Here is a 24,848-nt window from a genome sequence, read left to right on the forward strand (position 1 = left end):
GTTACATAAAAACTGACTAATGGGTATCAGTTTTATATCCCGTCAGCAGAGACCAGGGACCTCTCAAAATGTATCTGATTATTCAAGCCCATCACAGACCGTTTATTAAACAATCCAACCCCATCACAGATCGTTTATCAGAATACCCAAAATTATATATATATATATATATATTACCCATATAATAATTAATATTAACGAATAACTTAATTTATTATTAATGCTAATCCATAATAATAATAATTATATAGAGAATAATAATTTTATATAATTTTATTATATAAAATATAACATATTATTTATTTATTTCTTCTAATTATTTGGTTTGTCATGAAACTCATTCGTATCTCAATTATATTTTTCATCTTATAATAACTTTTATGTAATTATGTTAAGAAGATGTATCTCAATTAAATTTTTTTTATGTCTCATATTTGAATATTTCTATTTTTTTTAATATTTTTATTTATTGTATATTTTCCTTTCACATGAGAATATTTAATACTCTCAATGTAAGTATTTAATATTTCTATTATATTTAATATTTATGTCTCATATTTGAATATTTCTATTATTTTTTAATATTTTTATTTATTGTATATTTTTCTTTCACATGAAAATGTTTAATACTCTCAATGTAAGTATTTAATAGTACAAACATTTTGTTTACTAGGTAATATAAAAAAAATCATATACTTATTATTATTAGTTTTTGTTTCATTTGAAGAACTCTTTTGTTTCACTAAAATAATTTTTTTTATTTCTCAACCATTGAGTATATATGTTGATATTTAAAAAGTTTTCTTAGATCTCTAAGATATTTTTCAACTTATCATACCCTTAATTTTACATTTATTTTCCTTTGTACGATTTCTTTCAATAGTCTCTCAAATTGTTTGTGAACATTGGTTAAATTTTTAATATTTTTATTTATTGTTTATTTTCATTATGTAGAATACTATTTCGATATATTTTATCTAATTATTTTTTATTTTCTAACTCATTATCAATTATACTGTAATTTTTTCACTATACTTGTATAAATAACTTTTATTTACTACAATATAAAAATCTAATGTAATTGTCATGAATATTTTTTTATCAGTATCCAACATAATTGAAGTTCAAAAAATACAAGATCTATGTTAAAATTTTATTATTATGATTATTATTTGTTCTTTGTATCATTTTGATCAAGTAATGTATTATAACTTTTATTAGTGTATAAAAAAGATATTCATTAGAATTTAAAAGATTGAAGTAAACAAAAATTTAAAATATATTTTAATTTGAATACTTGTTTTCCTTTTATATTTTTTAAAAAATATTTTTAAATTTTATCAACTAGGTTTCATTAATGTTTGCAAATTTAATAAATGTGTTGGTTCTCATGAAATTTTATTTGGTATTATAATTTAAAATATAAACAATTATAATTTATTTTAAACTTTTATTATGATTATTATTTGTTCTTTGTATCATTTTGATCAAATGATGTATTATAACTTTTATTAGTATATAAAAAAGAGATTCATTAGAATTTAAAAGATTGAAGTAAACAAACATTTAAAATATATTTTAATTTGAATATTTGTTTTCCTTTTATATTTTTTAAAAAATATTTTTAAATTTTATCAACTAAGTTTCATTAATGTTTGTAAATTTAATAAATATGTTCGTTCTCATGAAATTTTATTTGGTATTATAATCTAAAATGTAAACAATTATAATTTATTTTAAACTTTTATTATGATTATTATTTGTTTTTTGTATCATTTTGATCAAATGATGTATTATAACTTTTATTAGTGTATAAAAAAGAGATTTATTAGAATTTAAAAGATTGAAGTAAACAAACATTTAAAATATATTTTAATTTGAATATTTGTTTTTTTTAATTTTTTAAAAAATATTTTTTATATTTTATCAACTATGTTTCATTAATATTTGAAAATTTAATAATTATTTTGGTTTTCATGAAATTTTATTTGATATTATAATCTAAAATGTAAACAATTATAATTTATTTTAAAGTATTTGATATCGAAGAAATAATCATCCTTAAATATTTGGTAATATTATGTTTCCTTTACCATAATTTTTTTATTATTTTATAAAAATTAATTAAAATTAATATTGAAGTAGTAAGAAAATGAGTATGGATATGGGTACGAGATTATACCCGTTACCCGGTGGGTATGAGAATGGGATAAAAGTTTGATACCCGTTGGGTTTGGGTATGAGGATGAATTTTTTTTACGGAGATGGAATGGGTATGGGATAGCGAAACTCGTCCCGCCCCGTTGCCATCCCTAGCAAAGACAATAAATCCAGTTACCTCTCACTTTCTGGCACGCAGAGCAAGGAAGAACCACTTCTTCTCTGTAAGCTTTAAGCAATGAGTGTGGAGTCTTGAAGCTATGGAGGTACAGATCTTTGCAATGATGGAGATTTCCACCAATGGAGATGCAAGTCGTCGCAACCTTCCGGTAATGGAGATGTGGAGGAGCATAAGCTTATGGAGGTGTGGCGGCTATGTGGAGAGGGGACAAGATCACTCACATACTTACTTTTTTAGTTTTTATAATTTTTAAAAGATTAAATATACTTTTTATTTTTTAACTTTAAACGAAAATTAAAATTAATCCTTATTTTTTAACTTACATAAGGATTAATTCTAATTTTGGTCCAATGTAATTTTTCAAATGTAAATTATATGAATTAATTTTTTTAACTAAATTTTACTAAATCTTTTGATCGAGGTTTTGTGGTATATTAAGAAAACATTATTCATGACATTATAGAATGAATTAGAAAAATGATAAATAAATTGAGAGGAAAGAAGATTTTGATGATACAAATATTTGGTCGTTGAGGTTGATAATTTTTTTTATACTGATTTTTTTAGTATAAAGATTTTGATGATACAAATATTTGGTCGTTGAGGGTGAACATATTCTTAGTTTCGTATACTGAAAACTAAATTTTATATGGTTGAGTGTGATAAGATTTGATTTTATTAGGTATGAAATCACGTCTTGAGTAAAATTATTAAATAGCTTAGGTATAGAAAAAAAAATATTAAAGTAAGAAATAAATATAAAAGAAATATGTTAATGATGTAGTCTTAGAAGGAAATTACTTGCGAGCAAAATATTGTTAGAATATGTAATAAATTTGACTATTTTGGTTATTATTTGCAAAACACTTTTTCTAGTAAATTAAATATGCTGTATTTTGAGTTAAGAAATTATTTTAGTGATTTAAATATAGTTGATTTTAAGAAAAAAATTAAGTATATAATCATTATATAATGACAATAATCAAAGAATGATTATATAATGACAATAAAAATGCACCAAAGAAGAAGACACAATAACAAGAATGAGTATATAATGACAATGAGTTTACTTTTTCGTTGATAACATGGATGTGCAGCTAGTAATCATGGGTGTGCAGAAAGCAAAAATCATAACTGACATCTTGATTGATTATCTTTCTTATCTTCATTTTCTTCGGCCACACTTGTATCATTTAGCCGCACAGCTTACACTTGCAAAACACTATAGTTCATGAATAATGAATGCAGACGAAATTTGAAGTTGGTCAGGAGGATTTGAAATGAACAAGCAGTCTGATAGATGAGTTTGAATATTTCAGTGGAGACTCCTTTTATGGACTAAAATATTTGCAGCTTCTACGAACATTCATTCTACAAAGTCGCTGATGTCCATCAAAACTGAATCACAAATCTCAAATTTGAGGAAGTTATGTTTTTTCAACGGATAATATTGATATAGCGAATGAATTTGTTAGTATATACAGTCATTGGATAGCGCGTGTATCAAAAGTGATGCACAGCCACATTTTCGCTGCAAAATTTTTTGAGCAATTTTGTAGAAAAGTAAGATTTTGCTCCAGTACATATGACTAAAGTAGATTGTACAGAATGAATAGAATTCCTGGCATGCTCTCCTCAAGATTCAACACAACTTCATAGCCTACAAAGAGAAGAAAACTTGTGGCAAGACATGAAATCTGGACTTCTAGCAAATATGCATGAAACAACTAGAAGCATAACAAAGCCAAACTTCGACGATAACAAGTCTCCATATTCTTCTGCTCCTACGCCAGCACTAGCTCAAAGAGTTAGTATGTCACAAACCCAAACTAATATCCCAGTTAAGGGTACCGCCATCACTACAATAATTAGTAATACAGAGTATACACACCACGCCTCACTATCAAGACAAGATCAACATGCTGCAATATTTTCAAAATGACAGAAAATATCAAATCACTAACTGATTTAGAGACTTACAGAACGGAAAAATCGTATAAGCATAAACTAATAGTTTACCTCGTACGCATGCTCAGATCAAGGTCCTTAAAATTGTATAGTTTTCTTGGATGAAGGTTTGAGTCGTTCAATCAAATCCTTTCTCAATGACTCTGGAATCTTTGTGTTGAAAGCTAGCTGCGCCTCTCTAATTAACGACTTCCTGCATTGCTCGGAGTGCACATCCAAGGATTATAACCAGCGAGTCAAATCACAAACATCATTGTGCTTATTTACAAATGAGAAATTATTAAAGAAAAAGACAGGTACAGGAACTATGGACTCATTGAATGAAGCTTTGTAACAGCCTAAAGTGCTCAAGAAAATACTTAAAGGACTTTAGGAATTGTAGGATGAAATTGAGAAAAGAGGATACTGAGTAATATTTCTTGAGTATTGTGATGTATTGCAATTAGGGATGGAAAAAAAAAAAAACTCAGCCCTACCGCTATTGGCCGAACCCGACCGATTTTTACTAGAAATATCTATATAGACCGGAGTATAGGTATGGTCAATGCCAATGTTTTTAAATTGAGTACACGGACAGGGATGCATATACATATTCTCCATGCACTAAAACAACCATGATTACACAGTTTTCTTTCACTACATAATTCTTTTTATTCTCTCAATTATTTGACTAATAATTCAAAATTCACAAAATTCACTTTAACCTTGATTACACAGTTTTCCCTTTGTGTAATATGGTGGATTGCATTTCAAGAAACACGGACCTCAATTTCATAGAATCCTCTTTTCTATGATCATTATACCTTTAACCAATTGTTATTTGATCCTGTAATTTGATATATATAAAATTATAATTTCTTTCATGACATTGACATTGAAGGAATGATATATCATATTTTCTTTTTGTGATTTTTTTTTCTAAAAGATTATTTGACTAATATTTGAAACAATAAAAAGGTGTAAATGGGTACATTTACTTACACCCAATGGGAATGGTATGGAATAAAATGTTCAAACCCAACCAGAATAAGAAATGGAGATAAATTTAAGGACAATGATACTTTAACCCACATTTTTTTACTCATTTTTAACCCACCACTTCAATCACCATTAGATCATAACATCACTAAAAAGAATCAAAATAAATGATCTAATGGTGATTGAAGTAGTAGGTTAAAAGTTGATAAAAAAAAAGTGGGTTAAAATATCATTATCCTAAATTTAACTTTGGAGATGAAGATGGGATAATAAAACCCGCACCCACCCTGCTTGTTGCCATCCTTTATTGCAATGTGATAGAAATAACACACTAAATACTAAATCATAACCATAACTGAATAAGGAAACAAATCATGAGTTATAAAGAAATATGAATAAAAGAATAGCTACCATTTGACAGACGGTGGTTAGACAGCAGCAAGCAGGGAAGAAGACTGCCAGGAGACTGGATTGCACACAACTACTTGGGAGACTTGATTTTGTGTGTTCATGTCAAAATCAATGCCATAGAGCGGTGGCAAGAGTGAATAGAATAGCAAATGGAGGAAGAAATTGCTAAAGAAGATGCCAGAAGGATCACATGGCAAGGGATGACTAACAATAGCTCCAACTCTTGAGAAAATCGGTAATGAAATAAAGGTAGGAACATCACAAAGAGATGATCCAGTTCTTATCCCATGTTGAATAGATGGAGTCTTAAGATTGAGAATATAGGCTTTGAAAAATATTTGGTTGAGTAACCTGCTGACATGCAATGTGTGGAAAAGCAGGGCAGCGTTTGAAGTAAAAGTTCCTAAGAGAATGAATAATGATACAGTTGTTGGTCCTAATGAGACTCGGGCATGTGTAAAACAAAGAAAGTATCATGCTAACATTTGAGTCATTAAGCTATTTAATGAGGTTTTGATATGCAAGAAAATGTACAATTTGTGGAGGAAGAACATTTTAGTTCCATGAATACACACATATACACAAATATATGTGTGTGTGTGCATACATACATATACATATATATATATATATATATATATATATATAGGTCTGTTCTCAAGTTTTGGGAGTCAGAAAAATTAGTGGAATAGGGGAGGTTCCTAGACCCTAAATGCGCAAGTGGTACGTCTATAAAAGAATTTCTAAAACTTCCATACACAATTTCCAATTCCTGAAATTTCTATATATAGGTGGAGCACATCTCCGGTTCCCTCTGCCAACTAAAGGCGAGATCCCTCCGGCTAGAGGACACAGACCCCTCATCACTCAGAGCCTCCTCTACACGAACACGACTGTGAAGGGAAGTGTTGTTGTTGTTGTTGTCGCTGTCACTATCAAACCACCCATATATATCAAGTCCCAGGCTCAATATGTTCAAAATCCTTGGTGTTAGGGTGTGTTAAAAAGCCAACATTGACTAGAAATAAGGTCAAGTGACAATATATAAGTGGGATGTAGAACTTTTGGAGTTTCTACTGAACATAGTCATAGAATTGGAAGTGAAGAGCGCTCTCCTATATCGCACAAGATAACAAACATTGCTTACACAGTTAGTATGGCATGTCAGTTTATGCATGATCCAAGAGCAGGACACATCAAGCAGCAGACAAAATTCTTTTGTACTTGAATTCAAGCCTAGGAAAGGGGTTATTCTTGAAGGAAGACATTTGACCTTGAAGATATATACTAATGCAGATAGACTATACATGTTTTGGTACTAACAAAAAATCTACATATGGGTATGGTATGTTTATTGGAGAAAGTCTAGTGACCTAGAGAAGCCAAAAACTAGATAGAGTACCACGTTGTAGTGCATAAGCTAAATTTTGAGCCCTTACTCAAGGTGTGTGAAAGGCTATGGTTGAAGATCATACTTTATGACCTCAAAATAAAGGTGAACATCCCTATGCCTATAATAACAAGTCAGCCATGATCATTTCTCATAATCTAGTCCAACATATGACAAGACCAAACATATTGAAATTGACAAACACTTCATCAAAGATAATCTTGACAAGGACATGGTGGTTACAAATCATGTCCCTGCAAGATTTCAGATAGTGAACATTTTTATTACAGGGTTTTCTCAAGGCAGATTCCAAAATCTTATAGGCAAGTTGGGATGATTGATATTCATTTACCGACTTGAGGGGTAGTGTTGTAAATACTAGTTTATTAGGATGAAAGATATCATCAATATTTCAATAGTAATTAGGAAAAAATATCTTCAAAATCTTCTTATTCCTTTCAACACATTTTGACTTCTGTTTCTTCAATGTTTTGATCATTACAAATGGAGATGATGAGAATGTAATTGGTGTGATTGTTATCAATAAAGTAATTCTTTATTTCTTACATAGTTCAAGTGAGACTCTTACATGCATTGTCATTTTTCTCAATGGCACATCACTCATATTCACTACTAGGATACAAGGGATCATTCGCACACCAGTACCACAACCAACTTAATGGAGTCAGTCACTAGGAAAGACTATTAGCTTTCATACTACTATCGAAAAATCCAAGTAGGAGACACTAGGAAAATACTAAGCGGCCACAAGCCAACTACATAAGAGATCATGACACTATACTCAACCAAAAGCTTTAAGACAATGAGTTTGAGTCTTTCTTGTTTGTATAGTGCTCAACTTGTCCAATGCAATATGGAACTATAACACTTGAACTAATAGTAGGGTAAATAATACCCTATAGAATTTGTTTTGGGTTTATTGAAGTCAATGGTATCATGTGATTCTGCTACATTCATTTCCTTAAACTAAAGAATTAATTCTTTCAAACCATACAAGAACCAGAAAGAGGGAAAAATGGAATGAAAGAATGACTGTATTTAGTAACAAAAAGAAATCTTCACAATCACTTAACCACGTATGCCAACCCCCCTCACATCACCTCAACTAAAAAAAAAAGTTTTAACTTTATGTACACTACCAACTAATCTATAAGTAAAACTCCTCTTCTATAGTGCATATTTCTATATTTCATAAATTAATCCACCCAACATTAGTTTCATAGAAATCTTATATTAAGGTTACAACAAATTGATTCCAAACAAAGACAACAACAAAGTAGAATTCCTGGTTATACATGAATTACTCTTTAATGGCTATAAATAATTGTTTCCTCTATCATCTCGTAATCAATCATACTTTTCCAGAGCTTCATAATAAGTATAAGCTACATTTTTAGAACACTACATCCCTTCCCCTGGCCTCTATAGTCACAATTGGAAATTACTACCTTATATAATTAAATGGTAATTTGTTAAAATGGTGAGTGATAATGTAGGATACGATCAACAATACCTTGTTTCATCTCCATTCCCTAAATTTCCATCTTCTTGTGCACGTAACTTTCTAGAGCGCATAAATTCATAGACCTCATTTGTCCAGCCGCAGGATCTCAAATGTGACTTCGCCTCTTTCACAAGACTGAGTAATGTTTTGAAAACATGGTATCAGAATAAGGCATGTAATGAATATTTGTTTAAAAACAGTATGACTCGCACATAATAAATATTTCAGAATGGAAAGCTGTATAACCGATTGTTACAAGAAACAGGTATATAGATGTTAACTAATTGTCACAGGAAACAGGCATATAAAATGTTAACTGGTAATTCGAGTTTGGGTGTGACCAATCACAAGCATGAAGATTTCAGTACAACATAAATCAAAAGACGACTAATATTCTGAAAATTTTTAACAGAACAACATATTTTTAGCATGTCAGACATTGAAGGTTTGGAAGAGACATAAACTATGAAACGAAAAAAAAATTTGAAGAACATCCATTAACATTATTACGGTAGGAGACAAAAGAGAGGAATCACACTTTGTCATAATAAGGAGAGAGAATTGGGGCCTAACTAATAGCTGACTTGGCATTAGTGGTGTGGGGTATGCACAAGTTGTTAGAGAGAGAGAGAGTGGGGGGAGGGGGGGTTGCTAATTGTATTCCCAGCTCTGAATCTTACTGACTCTAGCGGAAACATCGGTTATTAATACAATTAGAGTAGGTTGTTCTATCATATTTTCCTGGATCTTATCAGTGTGATTCAAAATTTTGTATTCCCTTTCCCACCAACTAGATTATTAATATTAAAACAAAGCCTCAGTAAAAGTAAGATATCATAAAAAATGACAAGCATTAACTAATTAAGTCTAAACCCAACTACAAAAGTCTGAAAATCCAGGCTATGAAACACTGACAAAAAAGTATATGATGCGCTATTTCCGCATATATCAGAAACATAAAGCACAGCAAGGAACCATTTAAAAAATCATTGAACTATAATTTTAGAGAAGGAATTGGATATACTGTCTTACTTGTCCTTCAGTTTTTGAACTTTTGCTTGAGACTGACCATCATGTGCAAGTAAAAAGAATGGGTCCTCATGTACCTTTCTCTTACTCCCCAATATTTTGGGTTTATTGCCGAGGCCATTGTTTTCAAGCTTAAAGTTGTCAGAACCTTTACCTGCTACCCTGCTTTTATCAGTATCTTGCCTGGGATCCGACTTTACAGAACGGATATCAACCATCTGATTATCACTGTGGCCATTTGTAAATGTAGACTCCTTTCTTTTGAATTTGTCAACATCAACTTTATTTTTGTCAATACCATTCTTGGCAGGTAATGATGAAGGATCTTTCTTACCATTTTCCAAAGAAACTGAATCTTTGACATGTCCATTTATTAATAAAGGCTGATTCCTAGAAACATCAACTTTCCCATTCACACTTAGAGGAGCAGGACTTCTTTTGGAAGTAGAACCTCCATTAATGTCAAACTTAACTCGTGGGCTGGAATGTACTTTAGCTGTCTTAGCTACATGTGGCATATCCTTCCAAGGAGATAGGTCAGAACTTGACTTTGCATGCACATCTTTCAGTGGTACACCAACCTTTGAAAATTCAGATGCTTGGCTCCCATTGGAATAAGGCTTTACACCGTTTGAAGCAATAGAATTACTACTTGACACTGGCCTTTGATTAGTTCGAGAGAAAAAAAGAATATAAACCTTTTCGGACAAAACTTCTTGCAGGGTTGCAACTGATACACTAGAATCGTCACAGCAATACCACCGACCCATTGCATCCTATGAACAAAAACGGAAATGAGATCAACATAAAATTGACATATTGAGCTACATAATGTGTACAGACAGATAAACAAAAAGTTAGCAAACCTTTATATAAGCATAGTAATGACCAGATTCGGGGGAGTAGCCTGAATGCACAATAGTGCCAAAGAGCTTATATTCTGGCTGTGGATCCTACGTAAGGATGCCCGTTAGAAAAGAACTAAAATTAACATTAAAACTGTGAGTGTGAGTGAAGGTAATATTAGCAATGATACACTGGTCATTCTTAAAGATATCAACGTGGGTTGGAAAAATGTTGAACCTTTATTGGCCCATACCAAGCAATTTATGTCTTTGTACTTTAAGTGGCACAATAATAATTAGTAATTTTCCCTCTTTGATGTTTCACTATTTAGTTCAAAGTCCTAAATTAACCACACCTTTTGCAATTAAATTTTACCACAATGTATGTATGAGTTTTATATTCAAAAAGATAATGGACTGTTCATGTCCCATGCACTGAGAAAACAAGGCAAAGTTTTTATCTCACAAGGAAGACCTTTTGTGTACCATATCTTCCATATGAAACATAACTGAATAAACACAATTTGGTGGAAAGAGAGACATTGAGTTTATTACTTTGTTTATATTGAGAAAATGAAATCAATCAAATAAATAGAAGAAATTTGATATCGTCTAATAATAAAGATATTATAGGGAACAAATAAAGATGTTCCTACTAATACATATACAATCTACATATTCTTCATTATACAGAATTTACTCCTTATTTTTTTTAAGTATAACACTCCTCCTTAAGTTGGATCATATAATATGTACACGTCCAGCTTGCTACACATATGAACAATCATTGGTCCTCTTAGACAATAGATGAATATCTCAGCCTATTGCTACAAATATGAATATGTCACTAAAGTTCAAAAATCTAGTGGTGACTTCTCCCAAACTCCAATTTCTCAATTATGAAATAACAATCTATCTCAATATGTTTGGTACTCTCATGGAAGACAAGATTACCTCCACATTTTGTTTCTTACTTTTCCACAATATTACATTATCTCCAACAAGAACATAGTACACTAAAGTGGGCGTCTATCACTTGGTAACCACACCGAGTTAGCATGGGAATACCCAACAATTTGAGTATTTTCCTTGTCTTCATAAAGGATGTTTTGCCTACAGAATTTTTAATATACTTTATAACTAATAGGACTGCATTCCAATAATTGTGACAAGGAGAATTTAAAAATCGACTTACTACATTCACAACAAAGGTGATGTTAGAATGAGTCACAATGAGGTAACCTAGCTTACCAACTAACCTTTAGTATCTCTCGGGACTAAAATATGGTTCTCCTTGACTAGGTACTAGTTCTACACTTAGATCCATTGGTGTGTCCACAACCTTAGTATTTAACATCCTTGTTTCTTCTACAATGCTCAGTGCATATTTTCTTTGAGATATAGTGAAATCATCTTTGGACTAGGCAACTTCTATACCAAGGAAATACCACAAGTGTCCAATACTCTCCGTATCACTACATGTGATAACAATGTCCTCCAAATATACAATGACACAGATACATAAATGGGAAGAATGACAATAAAATAGAGAACAATCAACATCACATTGGTTGTTGGATGATAGTTGAAACTCAAACCATGCACGAAGTGATTTCTTGAGGCCACATAGGGGCTTTAGTAGACAACATACCATACCAGACAACTCCCCATGAGCAAAATCCAGGATATTGCTCCATGTAACTTCCTGGACAAGATCACTATATACAAATGCATTCTTGATGTGATGCTAAAAGACTCTAATGATGAATAGTTACATTGGAAAAGAAGTCAAATAGACAACATTTTAGCAACCGAAGAAAGTGTCACTATGAACTTGAACATAGATTTTTGTGTACCCTTTGACAACCAAGCGAGATTTAGAGCTAACAATTTTACCATGTAGTCTTGTTTTAAGATAATATAATCACTAACACCCAACAAATCAGGTTATTCATGTAGTCTTGTTTTAAGAGAATATAATCACTAACACCCAACAAATCAGGTTAGTCAAAAGAGGAACCAACTCCAAAGTACCACTACTTTGAAAAGCACACATCTTATCGATCATTGTTTGCCACCAATCTAGGTGACAAAGCTTTTCCTAAAGACATAAGAATATGGACAAAAGATAATGAGGGCAAACAAGCATAATGTATGGTCTAAAGCCCAAGACAATTGAGGCTAGTATAGTTGGAATGGCCTCCAGTAATCATTATCCATCAAAAATGGATCTCATACTAGATTCTGAACAGGGCGTGATTAACATTGAATATACATGAAGGAATGTTAAAAGGCACACTCTCCCACACAATGGTCCTCTTGGGCAATTTGTAGCGTTTGAATCTTACACACCGCCCTCCACCTCCAATAAAACAACAGTAGAGATGTTGTGGTTCCTTGTCAAAGCATTCCATGAGTAATTGGAAAATGAAATCAGTGTTATTCCCCCTGAAAATATATCTCGATGGCAAAGGCAAACATGTTTGTTTCATGGCAATCAATTGAGACTGATATATTGAAAATACTAAAATGCTTCAAGACATCTTTTTGGGAAGAAGACCCAAGATTATTTTGCTTATGACATTCAACATCTCTTCGATGCAACCCAAAGAGTACCCTCCACAAAACAATAGTAGCACCTTGCAGAAGGAGGAGGTCATAACAACCAAGGATGAAGTCGTTGTTAACTAAGTCTTTAAGAGGACCTAGAATTCATTTTTTATGTTCCAAGCTTGTTGCTAAAAATTTATATACTCCAACTTTGGGGGAGCATTAAATAATTCTTTATTATATTTTGTACAGCTTTTATAAGGTAGCCCTTTCCTAGTCTTGCACTCATTCTCATTTTTTAATTTTATATATATATATATATATATATATATATATATATGATTGGCTATGATATACCATCTCAGAAATTAGGACAAAGACTCTAAACCATAAAATTAGTTTGAATGTTGAGATTTCTCAAGCTCTATAACTTTTATTAAAACATATCTCTAGCTACTATGGCCATAACTGCGAAGACTAGACATACCCCATCCGAAGCTAGAATTAAGGCAGCCCAAAGAAGTCACAACTAGGGTGGACCAAGGGTTTTTTGCAACTAAAGCAGCTTTCCAACACTCTTTTCCTTATCAATATCATGGACATTTTGGTTGAGTAAGAAAACAAATTTTAGGAGACCATTAGAATGGATTACACACTTTGTATCATGTCCTAGAAAGCATGGAACAACATGACAGGCACACAAGGGTCTACAGTAAATCTTAAAAATTATAAATACAACACAACTATAAATACAATGTACTAAATTAGTACAAAATAAATAAAAACGAAAATTCAATTAAAAAGAAAAAAAAATGAATTTAGGTGAGCATGGAACATTGCAGACATGATAAAATGCTACCAGTGAAGATGTATAAATATATTTCTGATTATTTTCTAAAGCAGATGCTGTTATGATAAAGACACGACTACAATTGAAGTGACCACACTTTCTACATCATTAATGTGAGCTTCCACAGGAAAAAACAGACGCACCCTTTTGTAGTGGTAACTAGTTCAAAACAAAAACCGAACATACCTGGCTTGCTTTGCACATGAAGCTAGAAAGAACCAAAACCTCTTCAAATGCAACAGCCTTATCAATCTTGCCACCCAATATGCCCTCAAATCTCTACAATACAAATTTCATCAACACACCATCCTTCAAAAACCCCAAGCCACCACTAATCCTAACGACCAAAAAAATTAAATATATACATATAACTAACCTTTAGTTGTATCACAAGGATGTTAGGTGCTTCAAGTATAGACATTTGCTTCTTAGCCGCCACCAATTTCTTACAACTGAACATCAATCATCCACATTTTCATCCTTTCAACAATTAAAACCCACAAACACACAAAACAAATAGGAAAAAGCTTACATACAATTCGATAGTTGTTTTCCAATCAGAACTATAGTTCTACATCATGATCACATAATGAAGGTTTGCATTAAAGAATTATGCATATTGTTGAACTGAAACTGCAATTCTCATTGGAGAACAAAACATGCAAGAGCTAAGGAGCTATAACTTTTTGTCCAAACACATATTTAAAAAGCAAACTAATGCTCATGCACTTGTACCCACTCGGTAACTTACCTATCACACTTGTACTTATTGTTGCCATCTAAAACCTCAGGCTGAAAGAACTTTTGCATGGAGTCTTGAAGCGAGTTACTATGGAAAACATCAAGACTGATATCCATTATCTCATCAACCTTATTCGACTCATATCCACAGCACAGACACTTCACCTGGCTCTGCAAGGCGCCCCCGAAAATCTCCTTCACCACCGTACTCCCGCCACCGTCTCCGCCGCCTCCATTAGCGTCTCCGCCTTTGCGGTGGAGCTTCTTGAGGCGGAGGCAGGTATTGTGGCAGGCGTCGATTACGTACCGGAGGAACTCGTGTGCGTCTTCCTGGCGGCCACAGCGGAAGTGCTCGGCGAAGATCCGGATACAGCTCTGGATCTTGGAAGGCGCGTCGTGCGAGAGATCCAATTTAAGTGAACGCGCAATCTGCTTCTCCAGTATGCAGAACGGACACGTAGACGCAGAGAAATCACCTGAATTGAAATTCGAAACGGAACACAGAAATTAGGCCAAGGCACAGAAATTAAACTAAAATTGAAAGAATAACGAGAATTGAAGAGCCGGTTACAGAGAGAAGAGTGTTGGAGAGTGAGACAGAAATTGGCGAGAGGAGGAGTGTATGTGAGGCACTGGAGGACGCTGTTGAGGTAGCACGAGTTGCCCAGGTTACGGAGCCCTATAGGAGGACCGGTTTTGCGTTTCTGACTCAGGAGACTCGGCTGCCAAGTCATCTGCAGGTCCATCAACGACACCGTCCGCCGCCGCACCGAACCGCTGCATTGGCCGTCGATCGGGGACTCAACAACCCTGACCACCGCCGCCGCCACCGCAATCGCATATCTCTCTCGTCGCGGGGTTCGGTTGAGTTTTCGTTTCCCTCTCTTGGGTTGTTAGCTGTTTTATTTTTCTTTTTTCTTTAATTCTTCTAGCGACTTCTTTGGTCCGAGGGAGAGGAAATAATATTGCGGAAAAGAAAATAGTGTTTGTGAGTGAATAGTGAGAACTAAGCCATGCTTGCTGGTTGTATTGTAGTGGCACACAAGAAATGAATGAATAGGAAATTCTTAAGGTTTTTTTTATTTTTATTTTTATCTTAAGGTGCTTCAAGTTTGATTTTTCATATATTTAAAAATTATAATAAATATTTTAATATTATTATATTAAAATTTAATTAATTTATCACGACGTTTGGCATTCTTTCTGTCCTTAAATATAAAATAGTAACACTAATTAATTCACTTTTAATAAAAGAAATTAGTTAATTTAATTAGCGGTTTTTGCGATAGTGGTAAATAATTTTTAAAATTGTTCTTAAATAATTAATGTACGAAAAGAATCACAGTAGTAGTAATTTTTTCATTTAAATATTTTTTATATAAAAAATAAAATAACAGGACAATTTTTATATTTAAATAAAATGTGTAAAAAAATTAAAACATATGTTAATAGATGTTTTTTTTAGTAATAGTATATGTTTATGATGTTAAAGAGAGATTAAAAAAAGATAAAATTGAAGAGAAAAAGTGTGAAATAAATATTAAAATTAAGTCTCGTCATCTTTTACCAATTAGGTGTCTACAAAATTTAAATTTCAATGAAATTCATTAAAAGAACAGTAATTTAATTTAAGTCACTTAAAAATATATTTGATTTCATATGATCACAATTTTTAATTAAAGAAAGTTAGACATTAAAATTATGAAATATTATTTAAAATGAATAAATAATTAAAAATAAAACACGCAACACGTATTAATAAATATGAACGCAACTCTTAGAACAATTTCATTCGCCAGTGAATATTAAAAATTATAATATGATGTAAAAATAAATTTTGAATCCCTTCTACTTGACCCTTAGAAGTACTTATCAAAATCATAAAAGATTTATTGTTATATGCTTTTTAGTTAACTTTTAAATTTTTTTTTACTTCTTGTAAGGCTCACTTATATTTTAGTCCTTATTATTATGGTTGCTCCAAAGTCTAATGAGCCTAAGGGCTGGCCCATAGGGTGTTCAAGACTACTAAGGCAGCCAAACCCCTATCACTTTTGCCTTCCTTGCAAAAACAGTGCCTCACTTCTCTCTTTTGTTCCCTCACAGAACCTCTGTTAGGGTTTAGCTCTTAGTTCGCTTCAAGCTAGCTCAACCTCGTTTCTTCTCCATGTAAGTTGTATCTCACTCTCCTTCTTCCATTCCTAGCTTGTTTTCGTGATTGCAACTGACAGTCAGTATTATAACCTCATTCCCTATTTGTCCGTCATTTTTTTCAGCTCTCAAATATGCTTTAGGAGTTGCTGCGTTCGTGGGCTTAGGGTCAAAGAAGCTTGCTAGCTATTTCCAGGTAAGGGAAGTTAGGGTTTCGAGTTTGAATGTGTTCTGCTTGTTTTTTAGTTCTGTTTCGTGTTTATGGTGTGTATATGATGCTCAATATGATATAAATGCGTATTCCATATTGTCCTGGATGAATCTGTGTACTGGCCTGCGTGGACAGTGGATGAGATCTGATAATCTCGCCCAAGCGAGTAGAGCTCGCCTAAGCGCAAAAAACCCTCCCAGGTGTTGCGCGAGCTGTCACTCAAGCGACAAGCTCCTGTTTTGAGCGAGAGCCCATCTCGCTCAAGCGAGGAGGTCTCGCCTAAGTGAGAGAGTGCGACAACACCATTGTTCCACCTATTGAGTTCTCGCCTAAGCGAAGGGAGCTCGCTTGAGCGAGACTCTTCTGCCTGAGTGAGAAGTTGGACGAGAATGCACCAGGTTCTGTTTTCTTCTCAATCATGGTATGTTTGCCACATGTTTGGGTGAATTAATATGTTAAAAGCATGAAATGAATGATGTGCATGTATGGAACTGGTTCATGGATCGAATATGATGAGTTTGGTATGGAATTGATATGGGATATGAATGAAGGTTGGTTATAAAGTTTGGCATGAGATTGGTATGCATGATAAGTATTTATTTGGTTGGTGGAACATGATTTGTATATGGTTAGGATGTAATTCCACGACAGTGTCGTGGTGCCTCATTGATTAGGACGTAATTCCATGAGTTTCTAGGTGAGACTTCATGGTGGTGCCCCAATTAGTCGGGACGTAATTCCATGACCCTTGTTAGTAGGAGTTCATGGTGGTGCCCCATCTATATAATTTAGTAAGGATTCAAGGTAAGGTTGCATCCTGACACTCTAAAGAGTCAGTTATTCTCACATAGAGCGTACTGACTTTAGTGGTGAGGGTAGCAAGAGGACTAAAACTCATTAAGGGCTAACCTTGTGTGTGGGGGATGAAACATTGTAACACTTAGCTCGGTAGAGCAAGGAAATCCACCATAAGTGCAAGCATCCGCTGAATTCGACTAATTATATATATCCGGATGAGTCGTGTCTGAGTCTTAGTGTATTGGTTGGGAAGTCATAACATGATTGGTTGACATATGCATCTTGGCTGTGAAATTGTATGTGACAGTATGATAAACTATTTTCTACTCTAGCTTACCCTTTGTTTGTTGTATGTCTTGCTTGTGTGATTCTCTCTTCTTGCGATGATCATCAATTTATTGATGTGAGCAGATGCGAGAAATCCTCGTGGCCATTAGGGTGATGGAGGTTCTGCTGCTTAGTCATATGGACTTGGGCTCTACACATTATGTCTGTTGTTAGTGTTGTGGCCCATGTATTACATTTTTAACACTGTATTTTGGGATACTTTAGACCTTCTACCCTTTTCTGTGTTGGCATCATGGTGTGCCTAAATTATTGTCCTATAAGTACCTTGGATATCTGTAGGAGTGATGTTATACTCCTTTGATCTTGCTTCTTATATTATACTGTGTGACATTTCCTTTAATTAGATTTATTAATTAAATAGGGTGTTACATTTATGGTATCAGAGCGGTCATTCCTTAGAGTCTGTGGACTTGGGTGTCCGCTTAGCTTTTGTGGTGTCTTTCTAGTGTCTTTGGCTAAGATTCATGTCTTATCAAGCCTAACCAATGGTTTTCCTGTGTGCCAGAGAATTATGGCATCTCCTCGTAGGACTCCTCAATCTTCTCAAGGTGATATACCCGATATCGCCAGGGCAATAGAAGCAATGATGGCTGCTATAACCCAACAGAGTACGATTATGATGCAGCAACATGAAGTATCTATGCAGCGACAAGCAGTGTCGCTTGAGCAATAACAATTGGTGATGCAGCAAATGGAGGCTGCTAGGGTAGCTGCCGAGGATGTCTACAGGCAGTATATGGAAGCCCTTCGCCAGCTGAAAGAGAACAAGACAATTGCACCTGTTTTTGGTCCTAAGCCACGATTTGCAATCAGGGAGTGAAGTCTAGAGGACTTCCTAAAGTGTCAATTTTGTCCCAACTTTTGAAAAAGTGTTTCAATTAAGTCCTTTTCAGAAAAAAATTATTAACACCGTTAACCGCGTGCCACGTGTCAACCTCTAGATTTTTGAATTTTTTTAATTTTTTTAATTTTTTGAATTTTTGAATTTTTTTTTTTGAATTCTTTTTTGAATGTTTTTTTTTTGAATTTTTTTTTTAAATTTGTCATTGTCTTGATTTCAACTTAGTCTCCACGTGTGTCTATTTGTTTCAATTTAGTACCCATATATGTTTATTTGTTTCAATTTAGTCACTACTCTATTTGTTTCAATTTTGTCCAAATATTTTTTTACAAAATAGAGAAATATTGTCTCTCCCTTAAGACCAAATTTATTATTTATATAATTGTTATATTTATATTTGTTACTAAAAATGATTTATAAATTAAGTATTGAAATTTATATTAAAGTTTAGTGATAAAAGTCATGAATAACAAATTTACCAAACAAATATCAATATAACAAAACATAAATTTGTTATTCATGACTTATACCACTAAACTTTAATATAAATTTCAATACTTAATTTTATAAGACATTTTTAGTAACAAATATTAATATAACATTTATATAAATAATAAATTTTGTCTTAAAAGAGAGAGAATATTTTTCTATTTTGAAAAAAAACATATTTGAACAAAATTGAAACAAATAGAGCGCAGAGTAAATTGAAACAAATAAACATATATGAGTACTAAATTGAAACGAATAGGCATATGCGAGGATTAAGTTAAAATCAAGAAATGACACTTTGCATGTACCCTGCCACGTGGCGGTACCTTACCACGTGGCACTGACAATGTCACGTGTCACACTAAGGATTTCACACTTGGCAATTTTTTAAAAAAAAAATTCAAAAAATAAAAATTAAAAATTAAAAAAAAATTAAAAAAATTAAAAAATTAAAAAAATTAAAAAAATTAAAAAAATTAAAAACATTAAAAAAAATTAAAAAAAATTAAAAAAAATTAAAAAAAATTAAAAAAAATTAAAAAAAATTAAAAAAATTAAAAAAATAGAGGCTGACATATGGCACGTGTGAAACCCCTTTTATTTCCCTTTTCTTCTCTCCACTGCCCATACATAGAAACTATGCTCTCTTAAATACTAACACTCTGCATCAACCTTCAGAATTTTCCAATCCTCTCCAACCAGAAAACTGCAAATTCTCATTTTGATCCACCCTCTCTTCTTGTTGCATTTCTCACTCAAGCTGTTCTTCCCTCCCATTCTTGTAAGTTCACTTCAAGTCTTTCTCTTTTCTCTACAAATTTGAACGATGGAGCATCTCCTTCTTTAAAGTCCTAACTGAAGTCGTATTCTCACTCTAAATTCATACATTCTAACTTCCTAGGATGTGCGATTGAGGGGTTCCTTTGTTGAAAACGTTTTGCTTCTTGGGGATTTCATAAGGTAAGGGAAGCTAGCCAATTTTCTCTAATTTTTGCATAGAAGTCTTTCTAATGGTTTGAAAGTTCATGACTTAGTGTTGTATGAATGTTTGATCGGTATGATTGAATGTATGAGTGGATTGTGCAAAAATCTTGTGTTTTTGCATGTTGAAACAGATTGGGAACCTGGTATTTTCGCTTGGGCGAGTAGTTCTCGCCTGAGCGAAAACACCAGGAATTCACCCCTGGAACTGCGCGAGGTCTCGTCTAGGCGAGCTGGGTTCGCCTAAGCGAGAGAGACTCTCTCGTTTAAGCGAAACAGCTTAGCCTGAGCGAGAATTCGCCCAGTTTTAAATTTGTCCACTGTTTGAGTCTCGCTCAGGCGAGAGTGACCCGCCTAAGCGAGGGTGACCCTCTCGCCCAAGCGAGACCTTCTAGCTTGAGCGAGTTCCCCTGCAGAATTGTGATTTTTCCTCTGTTTTAAATTATTGGGAGCTAACATGAATAATATAGTGTGATGTTTGTTGTACTATGCTTGAATTCCTGTGACTAGTAGAACATGTAGTGGGACTGTATGAAATCAGAATGTGTGGTAGCACTAGAATTCAAGGGAAATTCTAGAGAATAAGTTATTGTATGTAAGTACATGCGGACTCCTAAATTGGTTGGTATCCTGAAACTCCAATAATCATTCACGCTCAATTAGAGCATAATGGATTATGTCGTGAGGAGTAGCAGGAGGTCCTAGTCTCTAGACTTGATCAAGTTTTAGACGCGAAAGGGACTTACCTTGTGAATGGTCGTGATAACCCCTTGTGTCCATACTCTGTAGAGTTTGGGAACCGTCATAGGTGCAAGCCACCAAGAGCTCTAATGTTCCTTACATAGTCCGAATTTTTAGTCTAGAGTCGTGTGTATTATACTGTATTATGAGAACCTAATTGATTATGATGGAGGTGGAAAGTTCTGATTTATGCTTATTATTAAATTGCATGATTTCTCTTAATTAAGTTAGCTTACCCTTTCTTGTCTATGTTTGTTTCCTCTGTGTTTTTCTCTCTTTTTTATGATCACCTTTTTGGTGTGACCAGACACAAGTGCAGGCGAAGATACTCCTATCCTTGATAGGAGTTGATCTGTGGTCGTGGATATCTAGTAATAGTTGCTACCTTATGTTCCGTTGAACTTTGGTGTTTTGTTAACCCCTTTTTACTAGTATCAGCTGTAATATAACTAGTTCGGGTATAGTTAATTTTGGATGATTGTATTGGTATTATACTCATAGATCAGTCTCCTCTCTTACTATCTGCTTTGGGTTATCATGATATGATATTTTATTTAGTAGTACAAAAGCTATTAAATAGGATGTTACAGCACGCCATTAACGGCATTAATAATTTTTTTCTAAAAAGGACTTAATTAAAACATTTTTTCAAAATTTGGGATGAAATTGAAACTTTTTTAAAAGTGGGTACCAAACTAAAACTTCTGAACGAGAGTGGGTACTATTCGACTAATTAAGCCTTTGTCTTACTTCAAATGTCTTTATATTTTTCAATAGGCTATAGGTAAATTTGACTATTGTGTTTAATTGAAGAAAAAAATATTTTATATTCAGGATACGTTAACTTTTAAATATGTTTGAAGAAGGATACTTACCTTTTATAAGGAAGGATAAATGGCATTTAACATGCTCTTTTGAGGTGCTTTTATAACTATGTATACATAATTATATATTTACTAATTTAATTGATTTCTTCTACGGTACTAAATAAATAGTTGAACAACGATGGTCCAATTTGGAAGCTAGAAAACAATGTACTTTGGCCATTTATTTTGGAAAGCAAAGCTTAACATTTGGCCAAATTGAAAAAAACTATGCTATTAATTTAATTGAATCCCATTATATTTTGATATCTTCTTTAGCCCAAGAGAATAACATGTGAAGTTCGTGCAACTTATTGGACTCATGTTGATCTTGACCCTCTTGTATTTTTCTCATCATATTTCTAGTAATTGGGCCTTTTAATGAGCTTGGTCCTTGATTTGGAGTTGAGCCTTAATTTGGAATTGGGCCTTGGAATGGACTTGGGCCGATTTCATCGTCTCCTCCCCTTTGGAAAGGATTTGGCCTCAAATCTTGATGTTCATCATCATCATCATCATCCACAATACCTATAAAAGGAATCAAATCAGTGACATTGAAAGTGGAATGAACATCATACTTGGAAGGAAGATCTAATTTATAAGTATTATCATTAATCTTCTTGTGTATTTGAAAAGGACCATCACCTCAGGGATTAAGTTTGGATTTTTGCAAATATGGAAACCTTTCTTTTTCTTTTCTCAAATGTAACCAAACTATATCTCCTTCATTGAAAATCCTAGCTTTCTTGCCTTTTTTGTTGTATTTGGCATACTTGTCATTTTGAGTTTGAATTTGGTTTCTCACCTTTTCATGTAAATTTTTAACGAACTTGGATTTAGATACCTCTTCTTTATGAACAAAATCAAAAGAAGATGGAAAAGGTATTAAATCCAAAGGTGTGATAGGATTGAAACTATAAACAACCTCAAAAGGAGAAAGCTTGTTGGTGCGATGAACCACACGATTATAGGCAAACTCAATGTCAAGAAGATACTCATCCCAAGATTTATGATTACCTTTCAAGACTACCCTTAACAAAGTGGATAGAGATCTATTTAAGTTTGCCCATCAGTTTGTGGGTGACAAGTAGTAGAAAAGAAAAGTTTAGTTCCTAGTCGAGACCATAAGGTTCTCTAAAAATGACTAAGGAACTTCGTATCTCTATTAGACACAATTGTCTTGGGAAGACCATGAAGACAAACCAACTCTTTGAAGAATAACTTCGCAATATTACTAGCATCATCTACTTTGCAGCATGGTATAAAATGAGCCATTTTTTAAAAACGATCCACAACAATAAAGATAGAATCAACACCCCTAGAAGTTCTTGGAAGTCCTAGGACAAAGTTCATAATATCCTCCCAAGGGGTGGAAGCAATAGGCAAAGGAGTATAAAGGACAGAAGACATTGTATTAGATTTGGCATGTAAATATGTAAGACAACTAGAGCAATGTCTTTAAACCTCTTTCCTCACATAAGGCCAAAAGAATTTTTCTTTAAGCATGATCAAAATTTTTGCTACCCCATAATGTCTCATAAGTCCCCCTTCATGCATTTCTTGAATAAGAAGTTTTCTATGTGAACCACGAGGAATACAAATTCTTCCTTCTTTAAACAAATACCCATTTTGGAGAAAATATTTGCTCCATGTAATTCATCCAACATATTATCAAGTCTTAGGATGGGATGTTTATATTTGATGGTGATGTTGTTGATGGCTCTACAATCACAACATATACGCCATTTGCCATCTTTTTTGGGAACCAACAACACCATAACATCACAAGGGCTTAAACTCTTTTGCACTAAACCTTTATCCAATAGGTCTTGCACTTGAGACTCTATCTCCTTTTTTTCTATGGGATTTGTCCTATAGGCTAGTCTATTGGTAGACTAGCCCTAGGTACAAAATCAATTTGATGTTCAATGCCCCTAATAGGAGAGAGCCCATGGGGTCCATCTTTAGGAAATACATCATCAAATAATTGTAAATGAGTAACAATGCAAGGAGGTAGATCCTTAAATGAAGAGTCACTTGAACTACTGGTGAGTGTCTCTTGACACAAAACGAGATATGAAGGTTGTTCTTCATGAAGCATATGGAATAAAGACTTTTGAGTTAAGAGTACTTCACGAGGAATGACCATGGGACATGAAACATGGGTATCCCCTACCTCACTCTTGGCTATCAAAGTGGAACTTTTGGTTTTGTCTTCATCTCTCCTAGCTCTCAATTGAGCTTGGTCCTTGGCCACTTGAGTATGAGAAAGAGGATGAAGCACAAATTTCTTGATATTATGAAGGAAAGTGACCTCATGTGTATGACCATTGTGCCTAGTTTTGCGGTCAAATTTCCATGGTCGTTCCAAGAGAATATGACAAGCTTCCATTAGAATGACATCACATAAAACTCTATCTTTGTACTTACCAATGAAAAACTTTATGTCTACTTGATCCTTGACTTTAAGATCCCCATCTTCATTAAGCCAATGAAATTTATAAGGTTTGGGATGAGGTATTAAAGTTAAGTTCAACCTCTCTGCTAACCTTGTGCTACAACAATTGCAACACGACCCATTGTCAATGATAAAAGAACAAGTATTTTTCAAAACATCACATCTTGTATGAAAGATATTTTCTCTTTAATCATTAAGAAGAACACTAGGTTGATTATTGAGAAGTATCCTAATAATGACAAGGTGTCCTTCATTAGGATAAACATCTTCTTTGGAAGAGCCTTATGAATGAGAACTTTCAGAGTCACTAGAAGAAGACTCATCTTGACTACTACTGAG

The 24,848-nt window shown here is 33.4% G+C and overlaps 2 protein-coding genes across 3 annotated transcripts; both read right to left on the reverse strand.

Moving 5' to 3' along the window:
- Positions 1–3,758: 3,758 nt before the first annotated feature.
- UBP25 (ubiquitin-specific protease 25) lies at positions 3,759–15,624 on the reverse strand. 2 transcript variants are annotated; one of them, XM_028070113.2, is made up of 9 exons: positions 15,200–15,624; positions 14,639–15,104; positions 14,264–14,339; positions 14,074–14,166; positions 10,509–10,586; positions 9,646–10,418; positions 8,623–8,748; positions 4,361–4,502; positions 3,759–4,263 (listed from the first exon to the last, which is right to left on the reverse strand). In XM_028070113.2, exons 1-8 carry the CDS (start codon positions 15,372–15,374, stop codon positions 4,388–4,390), a joined length of 1,902 nt encoding a protein of 633 aa, XP_027925914.1. In that variant the 5' UTR covers positions 15,375–15,624; the 3' UTR covers positions 3,759–4,263; positions 4,361–4,387. The 2 variants fall into 2 exon arrangements, with proteins under 2 accessions (XP_027925914.1, XP_027925907.1); XM_028070106.2 differs by having other exon boundaries at positions 10,509–10,595; positions 15,200–15,623.
- An 8,306-nt stretch (positions 15,625–23,930) lies between these two features.
- On the reverse strand, positions 23,931–24,631 carry LOC114187834 (uncharacterized). The gene is made up of 2 exons (XM_028076214.1): positions 24,601–24,631; positions 23,931–24,529 (listed from the first exon to the last, which is right to left on the reverse strand). Exons 1-2 carry the CDS (start codon positions 24,629–24,631, stop codon positions 23,931–23,933), a joined length of 630 nt encoding a protein of 209 aa, XP_027932015.1.
- Between the last annotated feature and the right edge of the window lie 217 nt (positions 24,632–24,848).

The sequence above is a fragment of the Vigna unguiculata genome, chromosome 1 (assembly GCF_037176805.1).
Source record: "Vigna unguiculata cultivar grain cowpea cultivar isolate G323 ecotype 2 chromosome 1, ASM3717680v1, whole genome shotgun sequence".
NCBI lineage: Eukaryota > Viridiplantae > Streptophyta > Magnoliopsida > Fabales > Fabaceae > Vigna > Vigna unguiculata.